Here is a 13550-nt window from a genome sequence, read left to right as displayed (position 1 = left end):
ATATGCATGTGTGTAACCTACATTCTCCCTCCTTACAAATAAAGCTAGAACTTAATGCTACTGAACAAAAAGGCAAAAAAATACCCTAGAAACACTTATATTTTGTGTGAACCATAATGTAATGCCAAATTACAAGTCTACTTTTACTTGAGGTTGATTGGGGCCCCACACCCTTGTAACTTTTAATGTAAACAAAAGACAACAAAGCTGCTTTATTATTTGAATCACAGAATTGTTGCAGCACAGAAGGAGGACATTCAGCCCCTTGTTTGTGCTGGCTCTCCAAAGGAGCAATTTTCCTAGTTCCATTCCACTCCATAGTCTTGTACATTCTTTTCTGATAATGATCCAATTCCTTCTTGAATGCCTTCGATTCAATCTGCCTCCAATATGCCTCCAGGCAGATTAGGTAGGCAGGTTAGGGCCTTTCATGCGTTGGTGCAGACTCAATGGGCTGAAGGGCCTCTTCTGCACTGTAGTATTAAGTGATTCTGTGATTTAGTGATAACCAGATCCTAACCATGAACAGTTTTCTCCTCCTCTCTCCATTGTTTCCTTTGCCGAATCTGTGCCATCTGATTCTCGATCTGTTCATCATTAGGAACAGTATTTCCCCGTCTACTGCATCCAGACCCCTCGTGATTTTGAAAGGTTTTTAAAAAGTGTACTATTGATGACTTTTGTCTCATGTCCTACCTGTCCATTGACCAGCGACCCGCTCCAATGTATCTTTCGACACTCCGAGCAATTCTGGCCCAGCAATCATAGAATCCCTGCAGTGCAGAAGGAGGCCACTCGGCCCATCGGGTCTGCATTAACTCTACTACAGAGCATCCCACTCAGCCCATCCCCATAACCCCACTAATGCCCCTAACCTACAAATCCCAGGATATCAAGGGGCAATTTAGCATGGCCAATCCACCTAACCTACACATCTTTGTACTATGGGAGGAAACTGGAACACCCGGAGGAAACCCATGCAGACATGGGGAGAACATAGAGACTCCCCACAGATAGTGACCCAAGGCTGGAATCGAACCCCAGGTACCTGGTGCTGTGAGGCAGCAGTGCTAACCATAATCTATCTTCCTAATACTTTGTAGCCCTGTGGTGACATGAATAAAAACCTAGCACCGACCAATGAGACAGTGAATAGAAATATGTAATGCACTTTTAAACTTCCAATAAATTGATTATGAAGTTTTGAATGATTAAAGTTGAATTGGAGATGGTGCATTTTAGAATACCAGATATTGGAAACCTCTCTACTTTTAATGGGATTAGACATAAATTGTTGTCACTTTATTTTATACTTGGACTCCAAGCAGTTAGACCTGTTAGTAATCAGCCTATACAGATGTTATGCTCCATTGTTTGTTTTGGACGATGGAGGCAATTTATAGCCCACGGGAGATGAACAATTTCCTGTGACGTGTTCATGGTCAAAGCATCAGCAGAAACTGTGTTCTAGGGAATGCTAGCAACAAACACCTCTTTCCTTAAATAGCATCAATTCCAATAATGTTTCATACTGACTCCAGGTCACTTAACTTGATTCAATAGTGAAGCTTTGATAATGCAAAGCAGTAGACATTGGGAGGTATTTTGTGGATGCTGCTGGAGCAGGGCAGATGGCAGTGGGCACAGTGAATCGCAAGATTCAGACTATGGAGGGAAAGCTATAAACTATATAGTCAATGGCAGCAAGGTAACCAGGCAGCCCTCCCTCTCTCCCTGTTGGGGAGTTACAAAAGAAGTTTGGAAATTTTAACCAGGTCGGACAGGTTTCAGTTCCATACACGTGATTGTGCAGGATTTGGATTAATTTAGCAATTTTCCTCTTGCTCATCTAAAGTTAGGGGAAGAGTAGACAAAGTGTCAGTATATATTTGACTGTGTTCTGTCTTGGGTGGAAAGCCTTTGGTGCTTATACTGATAAAGTGAGGATATATTCCACTCCTCCTCACCTAATGCGTGCAACGTCTCCAAAAAAATGTTCCTCCTACTTTAATATAAAGTATTAATCCCAGATGACCATAGGCTGCTCTCCCCTAAAAAGGGGGGAGTTAATTGGTGGAGAATTATCACTCCTCAGGTGATTTGATTTGATTTATTATTGTTACATGTATTAGTATACAATGAAAAGTATTGTTCCTTTCACACTATACAGACAAAGCATATCGTACATAGAGAAGGAAAGGAGAGGGTGCAGAATATAGTGTTACAGTCATAGCTAGGGTATAGAGAAAGATCAACTTAATGCGAGGTCGGTCCTTTCAAAAGTCTGATGGCAGCGGCAGCAGGGAAGAAGCTGTTCTTGAGTCGATTGGTACATGTCCTCAGACTTTTGTATCGTTTTCCCGACGGAAGAAGGTGGAAGAGAGTATGTCCAGGATGCGTGGGGGTCCTTGTTTATGTTGGTTGCTTTTCTGAGGCAGCGGGAAGTGTAGACAGTGTCAATGGTTGGGAGGCTGGTTTGCGTGATGGACTGGACTTCGTTCACGAGCCTTTGTAGTATTTTTGCGATCCTGGACAGAGCAGAAGCCATACCAAGCTGTGATACAACCAGAAAGAATGCTTCCTATGATGCAGCTGTAAAAGCTGGTGAGAGTTATAGTGGACATGCTAAGGGTGAGGGGCAAGGTTGAGAAGGCAGGCCCTTCATGTATAACCTCAGACAGTACAGGAATTGAACATTTGCTGATGGCATTGCTGTGCATCACAAACCGGCCAACTGAGCTAATTGACTCCCCATATAAAGAGCAGTACGTTTATAGAGCCTATGATGATTTGAGGTGATCTGTTTTGTTGTATTCCTTCCATAGCATGGCCACCTTATGAATTCTAATTTTGTACTAATGTAATTTTGTCCCTTTTTTATATTGGTTATAATTAGATTATAAATCCTCACAAGCCCTTTAAAAAGCCAAACTGATTCCTGGAAATAACTGACCCAAAATAGACTTTCTAAATGACAGGTTTAGTGTGCACTGGTCAATCCATTTCACCTGAACGATTGCCTCAAGCAAGTAACAATGTCAACTTGCCTTTTGAGAGCCCGTGGAGAATACCTGTAGCAAACTACATCAACACTGTTACAGTCACAATCAAGTTTAGTTTTGTTAATTAAAAACAGAAAATAACTGGAAATACTCAGCAGGAGGACTGGCAGCATCAGTGAAACAGAGTTAACATTTCAGGTCGGTGATCTTTCCTCAGAGTTTTGTTACATTCCATACTAATCTCATCTTAAACCCTGACTAGAGCTGCTTTCTGGGGTGATTTTGATTTTTAAAAATTTATTATTGTCACATGTATTAACATACAGTGAAAAGTATTGTTTCTTGTGTGACATACAGACAAAGCATACCGTTCATAGAGAAGGAAACGAGCAGAATGTAGTGTTACGCTCATAGCTAGGGTGTAGAAAAAGATCAACTTAATGCAAGGTAAGTCCAGTCAAAAGTCTGACAGCAGCAGGGAAGAAGCTGTTCTTGAGTCGGTTGGTACGTGACCTCAGACTTCTGTATCTTTTTCCTGAAGGAAGAAGGTGGAAGAGAGAATGTCCGGGGTGCATGGGGTCCTTAATTATGCTGGCTGCTTTGCCGAGGCAGCGGGAAGTGTAGACAGAGTCAATGGATGGGAGGCTGGTTTGCGTGATGGATTCATGACCTTTCGTAGTTCCTTGCGGTCTTGGGCAAAGCAGGAGCCATCCGAAGCTGTGATACAACCAGAAAGAATGTTTTCTATGGTGCATCTGTAAAAGTTGGTGAGAGTCATAGCTGACTAGTCAACTATCCTTAGTCTTCTGAGAAAGTAGAGGTGTTGGTGCTTTCTTAACTATAGTGTCGGTATGGGAAGGCCAGGACAGGTTGTTGGTGATCTGGACACCTAAAAACTTGAAGCTCTCAACCCTTTCTACTTCGTCCCCGTTGATGTAGACAGGAGCATGTTCTCCATTACGCTTCCTGAAGTCGATGACAATCTCCTTCATTTTGTTGACATTGAGGGAGAGATTATTGTTGCCGCACCAGTTCACCAGATTCTCTATCTCATTCCAGTACTCTGTCTCACCATTGTTTGAGATCTGACCCACTACGGTGGTGTCGTCAGCAAACTTGAAAATCGAATTGGAGGGGAATTTGGCCACACAGTCATAGGTGTATAAGGAGTATAGTAGAGGGCTGAGAACATAGCCTTGTGGGGCACTGGTGTTGAGGATGATCGTGGAGGAGATGTTGTTGCCTATCCTTGCTGATTGTGGTCTGTGAGTTAGGAAGTTCATGATCCAGTCGCAGAGGGAGGTGCCGAGGCCCAGGCCACGGAGTTTGGAGATGAATTTTGTGGGAATAATGGAGAGATTAATTGTGCTGATTGTCTAGTTGTAATGCTTTTGAGGCAATTTTTTAACCAGCATAGTATTTACTTTTGTATATATATTTTTGACTGTAACAAGCTCCAGCACACACTTGCCCGTTTAGGTAAGCCTTTTGTCTCTGCTGTTGGTATTTAGCTGAAAGTGAGGAGGAATATAAAATTGCAATTTGTGGTATTCAGCCTTCTTGGAAACTTGATGATCCTGATTAGATAGCAATTGCTTATTGACGTTGAAAATGTTTACAAATCCTTTTTGTAATAGTATTTTTGTTTAATTCTGGAGAGTAGAATCACTAGTGTTACAATCCTGTTGCAGGCAGTTAATAATGGTCAGTGAGGATTAGTGGGTGACCTGTTTATCGACCTTCTTTCCAAAGTTATTTTTAGTCAGCTGCTGAGGTAGCATGAAGTTAACTGGTCTTTTGTCTCCCCTCATCTCTGTGGTGATTTGATGGATCTCTCTTCCCAAATCATCTGGAAAAACTTGCATTCACTTTTGTGATCTAATTTGTTCTGCCTTGCTGCCTCAAGATCTCCATTTCTATCCTTCGGTACAATTTCTGTACACTGTCCCATTTTTAAAAAGTGTTTCTAGTTCCTTAGCCGTCTCACACCAAAGTACTTTCTGTCCCCTCTACAGCTGCACTACCAAGTGAATCAAGTTTAATGAAACGATGTGTTCCTTTTCAGGAAGCACTAGAAATGACAAGAGAAGAGTTCAGTATCCTGCCCTCCTGGAAGCAAGTTAAACTGAAAAAAGCAAAAGGACTTTTCTGAGTAGTTTATAGTATGCTTAGTAACGGAGCTTTCACCGAAGATCATCGTGACATCCAAGGATCAATCATGGACTGTGGTCTGGCCAAAGAGCACAGTATGGAAATCGATTGCACATTCGAGGCAGCAATGCCTCTTTGGGGGAATCTTGTCAGTGTGTGCATGTTGAAGGGAACTCTATGGATTTTAACAGTATTGACATAATAAGAGAGTGCCGATGTATGCATTTGACCTCAATGCACTTCTGGGCAACAGATGCTACTCGGCCTTATCCTGCCTATGTATCTCGAAGGCGATTTATTTTGTAAAGTGTTATTTTGTGTGTAGCAGATAGAAAATCATGAAGAGTTTATATTTATATAATACAATATGAAAAGCGACTACAGTTTAATGACTAAATATTTAATTGTTAATGACATATATTCACTTCCGACCTTTCTTGCGTTAACCAGAAAACATGATATCTAGTTGAACGAAAACTGCTTGTACCGAGATCATGCCACAAATACCTTTTTTGCATTCTGATAATCATGCTATCAAGTTCAGGCATTAAAATGTCCTGTCTTGTACTTTTTGATGCTATCGTGAACAAAATGTATTTATGGCAGGAAATAATGAAAAGGCTGCGCAAATTGAGTAACTTTTTACGGATTCTACGATATGTATAGTGCCTTGCTTTTGTGTACAGTTTATACTACAGAACAGATGTTTGACTTTTGATGGAAGCAGGTGTTTAGAAGAAATGGCCTCATTCAGTTAAACTTGTTATAATAGAGATTTGAGGATCTCTGTTTCTAATACTCATCAGCCTAACAAACTTGATTCTTGTGATACAATTTAGAAAAATAAAAGTTGACAAATTGATTTGTATTTCCTGGCTATGTTTCTCTGGGCGGTTTACAAGTGCTGAAACTAGGCTTGTGTGAATCCGGCTTTGTTCATTGAAGCCCGTCAAACAGCTGAAAGCCGTAACTAACTGGAGACAGCTGACCATGATTAAAGTGCTGCTACCACGAGTAGTACATTAAAACTCCCAATGTGGAGTCATTTGATTTCGTTCAGCAGCGACTTGCAATTTACAAAGTGCCTTTTCACAAAGGCAGAAATTAACGTCAAACAATGGCAGCTGAACCAGGGACATGACCACAGGGGTGATTGTGGTAGGTTTTGAGAAGGCTTTTGAATGAGAGGAGCAAAGTTGCAGAGTGTCTTTGCAACTCTCTGACTGGCAGACTGAGCTGACTGAAGACTCTGCTGCCAAAAATAAAATGGATAATTCACCATGACCTCCTGCAGAAATTAATCATACATTCAAGCAACACAGAAGATAGTCATTCTTAAAGGGTGGCAGGCAGATTTAAAACAGAAATGGGGAGCAATTACTTCACGCAAAGGGTTATGAATCTGAAATCTACTCCAGAAATCAGGGAACACCGGAACTCTAGACAAATTTAAGGAGGAGGTGGATAGGTTTTTAATCAGTAGCGGGATGAAGGGTTACGGGAGAGTGGGCAGGAAGGTGGGGATGAGGCCGAGTTGAGATCAACCATGATCGTATTGAATGGCGGAGCAGGCTCGAGGGGCTGAATTGCCTATTTCAAATTCTAGCTTTTATGTTCTTATTCACCCCATTGTGCCTTTCCTGGTTCTTTGAAGGAGCTATCCTAAGTTTGACTCCCTTGTTCATTATCCAATTCACTTTTGAAAGTTTTAATTGAATCTGTTACCACCACACTTTCAGGAAAAGCATCATAGATCATAACTCACTGTGTAAAAGAAAACAAAATCTCTGGTTCTTTTGCTCTTAAACCTGTGTCCTCTGGTCACTGATCCTCCAACCGGTGGCAACATTTTCCCCTCATTTACTCTGTCAAAACTCTTCATGATTTTAAACAACTCTATTAAATCACCCCCTAATTTTCTCTGCTCTTGGGAGAGCAAGCCCCTCTTCCCTAGTCTCCATGTACCTGAAGTCCCTTATTCCTGGTACAATGCTAGAAAATCTTCTCTGGATTTTTGACATCCTACCTAAAGTGTGGCGTCCTGAATTGAATGCATTATCCCAGCTAGCACTCACCTGTGATTGATATCAAAAATATTTAACAATAAAAATGATTATCACTGTCTAGAACATGTTCCCAGTTCTTTATTTTAAAAATGAGCTTGAAAATGATGATTGTGTAGCCAGTTCCACAAGTTAAGATTTTCCAATGTCCAAGGTCTTAGAATGGAAGGCACAAAAATGTGATGCAAGGTTTTACCTTCCCTTACTGTCATTATGACTTAACTAAACCATTTAAGTAACTATCTTCTTGACACCTAAAACCTGTCCACTATCCACAAGGCACAAGTCAGGAGTGCGATGAAATAATCTCTACTTAACTGAATGAGTGTAGCTCCAGCTTGACACCAACTAGGACAAAGCAGCCCACTTGATTGGCACCCCATCCGCCACATTGCACTGCAGCAACTCGCCATAGTACCTTCCAAGCCTGCAACATCTACCAGCTTGACAGACAAGGGCAGCAGTTGCATGAGAATGCCATTATATGCAAGTTCCCCTCCAAGCCCCAAACCCATCCTGACTTGAAACCGTATTGCCGTTCCTTCACTGTCACTGGGTCAAAATTCCAGAACTCTCCCCAAAGCACTGTAGTGTACTTATACCACCAGGGCTGCAGTAGTTCAAGGTGAATCACTACCACCTTCTCGAGGGCAATTAGGAATGGGGAATAAATGCTGGCCTAGCCAGCGATGCCCATATCCCATGGAAGAACTTTAAAAAACTATATTTGCTGAATGAGAACTTGATCCGCTTCCCTTTAAAAAGGGTTGGTTTTCCACCCTTGAGGTGGCAGTCGATGACTGTTAAGCAGACAATAACTTACTTGTTTAAAGTTTAGTTCTTGATGTCCTCTGTTCATATCCATTGTCCTGTAGCTCTCCTGCCCTACCTTCCTCCACAAAGTGCTCTTCCAGATCATAAGACATAGGAGCAGAATTAGGCCACTCGGCCCATCGGGTCTGCTCCGCCATTCAATCATGGCTGATATTTTTCTCATCCCCATTCTCCTGCCTTTTCCCCATAATCCCTGATCCCCTTATTAATCAAAAACCTATTAAAGACCTGGCCTCCACAGTCTTCTGCAGCAAAGAGTTCCACAGATTCACCACTCTGGCTGAAGAAATTCCTCCTCATCTCTGTTTTAAAGGATCATCCCTTTAGCCTGAGGTTGTGCCCTCTGGTTCTAGTTTTTCCTACTAGTAGAAACATCCTCTCCATGTCCAATTTATCCAGGCCTCGCAGTATCCTGTAAGTTTCAATAATTTCCCCCCTCATCCTTCTAAACTCCAAGGAGTACAGACCCAGAGTCCTCAACCGTTCCTCATACGACAAGCTCTTCATTCCAGGGATCATTCTTGTGAACCTCCTCTGGACCTTTTCCAAGGCGAGCACATCTTTTCTTCGATATGGGGCCCAAAACTGCTCACAATACTCCAAATGGGGTCTGACCAGAGCCTTATACAGCCTCAGAAGTACATCCCTGCTCTTGTATTCTATGATGTGGATTTTGCTACCAAATAAACCTGTTGGACTTTAACCTGGTGTTGTTAAACTTCTTACTTGTATTCTAGCCCACTTGACATGAATGCCAACATTGCATTTGCCTTCCTAACTGCCGACTGAACCTGCACGTTAACCTTAAGAGAATCTTGAACAATGATTCCCAAGTCCCTTTATGTTTCTGATTCCCTAAGCATTTTCCTATTTAGAAAATAGTCTATGCCTCCATTCCTCCTTCCAAAGTGCATAACCTCACACTTTTCCACATTGTATTCCTCTGCCACTTCTTTGCCCACTCTCCTAACCTGTCCAAGTCCTTTTTGCAGCCCCCCTGCTTCCTCAATACTACCTGTCCCTCTATATCTCTCTGTATCATCTGCAAACTTAGCAACAGAGCCTTCAGTTCCTTCCTCCAAATCGTTAATGTATATTGTGAAAAGTTGTGGTCCCAGCACTAACCCCTGAGGGCACACCACTAGTCACCGGCTGCCATCCTGAGAAAGATCCCTTTATCCCCACTCTCTGCATTCTGCCAGTCAACCAATCCTCTATCCATGCCAGGATCTTACCCTTAACACCTTGGGCACTTAACTTATTTAACAGTCTCCAATGCGGCACCTTATCAAAGGCCTTCTGGAAATTTAAATAAATCATGTCCACTGGCTCTCCTTTAACTTGTTACCTCAAAGAACTCTTAACAGATTTGTCAGACATGACCTCCCCTTGACAAAGCCGTGCTGACTCAGTCCTACTTCATAAGAACTAGGCCATCTGACCCCTCAAGCCTGCTCCGCAATTCAATAAGATCATGGCTGATCTTTTCATGGACTCAGCTCCATTTACCCGTCCGCTCACCAGAACCCTTAATTCCTTTACTGTTCAAAAATTTATCTATCCTTGTCTTAAAAACATTCAATGAGGTAGCTTCAACTGCTCCACTGGGCAGGGAATTCCACAGATTCACAACCCTTTGTGTGAAGAAGTTCCTCCTCAATTCAGTCCTAAATCTGCTCCCACTTATTTTGAGGCCATGTCCCCTAGTTCTAGTTTCACCTGCCAGTGGAAACAACTTCCCTGCTTCTATATGAACTATTCCCTTCATAATCTTATATGTTTCTATAAGATCTCCCCTCATCTAAATTCCAATGAGTATAGCCCCAGTCTACTCAGTCTCTCCTCATAAGCCAACCCTCTCAACTCCGGAATCAACCTAATGAATCTCCTCTGCACCCCCTCCAGTGCCAGTATATCCTTTCTCAAGTAAGGAGACCAAAACTGTACAGAATACTCCAGGTGTGACCTCACCAGTACCTTATACAGCTGCAACATAACCTCGCTGTTTTTAAACTCCATCCCTCTAGCAATAAAGGACATAATTCCACTTGCCTTCGTAATTATCTGCTGCACCTGCAAACCAACTCCTTGAGATTCCTGCACAAGGACACCCAGGTCCCTCTGCACAGCAGCATGCTGCAATTTTTTACCATTTAAATAATAGTCCATTTTGCTGTTATTCCTACCAAAATGGATGACCTCACATTTACCAACATTGTACTCCATCTGCCAGACCCTCGCCCACTCACTTAGACTATCTATATCCCTTTGCAGACTTTCAGCATCCTCTGCACGCTTTGCTCTGCCACTCATCTTAATGTCATCTGCGAATTTTGACACACTACACTTGGTCCCCAATTCCAAAGCATCTATGTAAATCGTAAACAATTGCGGTCCCAACACTGATCCCTGAGGCACACCACTAGTCACTGATTGCCAACCAGAAAAACACCTATTTACCCCCACTCATTGCTTTCTGTTAGTTAACCAATCCTCTATCCATGCTAATACATTTCCCCTAACACCGTGCACTTTTATCTTATGTAGCAGCCTTTGGTGCGGCACCTTGTCAAATGCCTTGTGAAAATCCAGATACACCACATCCACAGTTTCCCCATTGTCCATTGCACATGTAATGTTCTCAAAGAATTCCACCAAATTAGTCAAACATGACCGTCCCTTCATGAAACCATGCTGCATCTTACCAATGGGACAATTTATATCCAGATGTCTCGCTATTTCTTCCTTGATGATAGATTCAAGCATTTTCCCTATCACAGAAGTTAAGCTAACCGGCCTATAGTTAGCCGCCTTTTGTCTACCTCCTTTTTTAAACAGTGGTGTCATATTTGCTGTTTTCCAATCTGCGGGAACTACTCCAGAGTCCAGCGAATTTTGGTAAATTACCACTAGTGCATTTGTTATTTCGCCCGTCATCTCTTTTAGTACCCTGGGATGCTTTCCATCAGGACTAGGAGACTTGTCTACCTTTAGCCCCATTAACTTGCTCAACACTACCTCTTTCGTGATGATAGTTTCAAGGTCCTCACCTGCCATAGCCTTCCTGTCATCAATTTTTGGCATGTTATGTGCGTCTTCCACTGTGAAGACCGACACAAAATATCTGTTCAATGCCTCAGCCATTTTCTCATTTCCAGTTATTACATCCCCCTTCTCATCCTCTAAAGGACCAATGTTTACTTTAGCCACTCTTTTTCATTTTATATATTTGTAGAAACTTTTGCTATCTGTTTTTATATTCTGAGTTTACTCTCATAATCCATCTTACTTTTCTTTAAAGCTTTTCTCGTGGCTTTCTGTCCTCTAGTTTCCCACTAATTTTTGCCACTTTGTATGCATTTTCTTTCAATTTGATAACCTCCTTTATTTCCTTAGATATCCATGGTAGATTATCTCTTTTTCTACAGTCCTTCCTTATCATGCTTCATCACTTCCAAGTACTCCACAATCTCATCTTTAATAATGGACTCTCAAATCTTGCCAATGACAGAAGTCAGGTTAACCGGCCTATAATTTCCTGTCTGCTGCCTCCCACCCTTCTTAAACAGCGGTGTTACATTAGCTACTTTCCAGTCCTCTGGGACCCTCCCTGCCTCCAATGATTCCTGAAAGATCACCACCAATGCCTTCACAGTTTCCTCAGCTATCCCTTTTAGAACCCTGGGGTGTAGTCTATCCAGTCCAGGTGATTTATCCACCTTCAGACTCTTTAGTTTCCCCAGAACCTTCTCCTTAGTGATGGTCACTACACTCACCTGTGCCCCCTGACTCTCCTGGAGCTCTGGCATCCCACTGGTGTCTTCCACCGTCCACCTTAGCTATTAATAATTCTTGAAACTTGAATTATATTAGCACTCTTAAACCTTGCTAACAGAGATTTAATGTATTTACTGAGCCAGCCATTTTGCTCTTAGCGCTGATGAAGGGTCATCCAGGCTTGAAACATTGGCGCTATTCTCTCTCCAGAGATACTGTCAGACCTGCTGAGATTTTCCAGCATTTTCTGCTTATGTTAACAGTCAGTTGACTATGCTGAAGAGTCTGTTACGACTGTCTGTACAAATGCCAGGAACACTGATAAAAAATATTATTAAATACACTATTAAAACAAATTAAAAAGTCTGAATTTTCTTTTGTCGTCTTATTTATCCTTATTCACTTTCCAATGCTCTCTTGTATAATATTCTTTTTTTTTCTGAGCCATTTTCTGCATCCTTTTTATGTTTAAATAATGAACTTTTTTCCCCTCTGTGCCTTCAGTGTCCATTCACCCATTTGCAGCAAAACATACAAGGGATTCAAAACTCAGTCGCTGACATTTCTAACCCTTGCCCTGCACATAAATATTAGGATCTGAGGGAAGTTGCACATTAGGACCTCATTTTCATAGCAACAGTTGTGCATCTCAGGACAAACAAACAGAGGGGACCTCCAGCATGGGGAGGACGCAAGTGACATAGTGGAACTAGTAATCCAGTGTACGGGACTGGTAACCCAGAGACCTTGGGTAATGTTCTGGGGGCCCGGGTTTAAATCCCACTGTGGCAGATGGTGAAATTTGAATTCAATTTTTTAAAAATCTGGAATTAAAGGTCTATTAATGATTATGAAACCATTGTTGATTGTCCTAAAAACCAATCTGGTTCACCAATGTCCTTTTGGGAAGGAAATAGTACCCTACATGGCTTACATATGACTCCAGATACACAGCAATGTGGTTGACTCTTAAAATGCCTTAAGAAAGTTGAGGGGCTATTAGAGATGGGCAATAAATGCTGGCATCAGTGCCCCCATCCCAATAAAGAATAAAAAAATTAGGCCTCTTACTTACATATTCAAAGAGACTAATGGCTTTTTGTGTTTACCTAACATGCTGAGTGACACACTTCAGTCAGGAGTATTTGTGCACTTTCTGCTTATCATTTTAGGGATCATAGAAGCCTTTAGTTTCTTGAATAGGCATCATGTGAGCCGGATTCTTGGCCAATGAACATTGTTACAGCCAGTGAAGCACAAGATACTGACATTTGACATTGGAAAAGTCCCAATCTACCGACATTTGTCCAGGACAATGTTCAGCCTCCAAAAACCTCCACACTCTGAAATCCATTATCCCACTTGTGCTACTCCAAGGATTGCAACAGCAACAACAATAGTTTATGTTTGTGTGGCACCTTTAACAGTATAAAACGACATGACTTCAACCCAAATGAGATGTTGGGTCAAACGATTAAAAGCTTGGTCAAAGTTTTAGGAAACATCTTACAGAAGGAGCTGCCAAGGTAGAGAGGCAGCAAGGTTCAGGGATGGTATTTCAGACCTTTGGCCGAGGCAATTGAAGGCACAGTCAGCCACCAATGATAGAGATGCTCAAGAGGGTGGAATTAAATGAGCACAAGAATCTAGAACCATAGAAAAGTTACAGTGCAGAAAGAGGCCAACCATCCATTCAGGGCGGCACAGTGGTTAGCACTGCTGT

General features: G+C 41.9%; 1 protein-coding gene across 1 annotated transcript in view; it reads left to right on the top strand.

Annotated features, from left to right (window-relative positions):
• The window catches only part of svila (supervillin a), a 256345-nt gene extending 250330 nt beyond the window's left edge, over positions 1-6015 (top strand). The window contains exon 41 of the mRNA XM_078233529.1: positions 5068-6015. Within this exon, the coding sequence (XP_078089655.1) occupies positions 5068-5154 (87 nt within the window). The 3' untranslated portion in view covers positions 5155-6015. The remainder of the gene's footprint in view (positions 1-5067) is intronic.
• Positions 6016-13550: the final 7535 nt, after the last annotated feature.

The sequence above is a fragment of the Mustelus asterias genome, chromosome 2 (assembly GCF_964213995.1).
Source record: "Mustelus asterias chromosome 2, sMusAst1.hap1.1, whole genome shotgun sequence".
NCBI lineage: Eukaryota > Metazoa > Chordata > Chondrichthyes > Carcharhiniformes > Triakidae > Mustelus > Mustelus asterias.
This window is presented reverse-complemented; position numbering and strand designations above follow the sequence as displayed.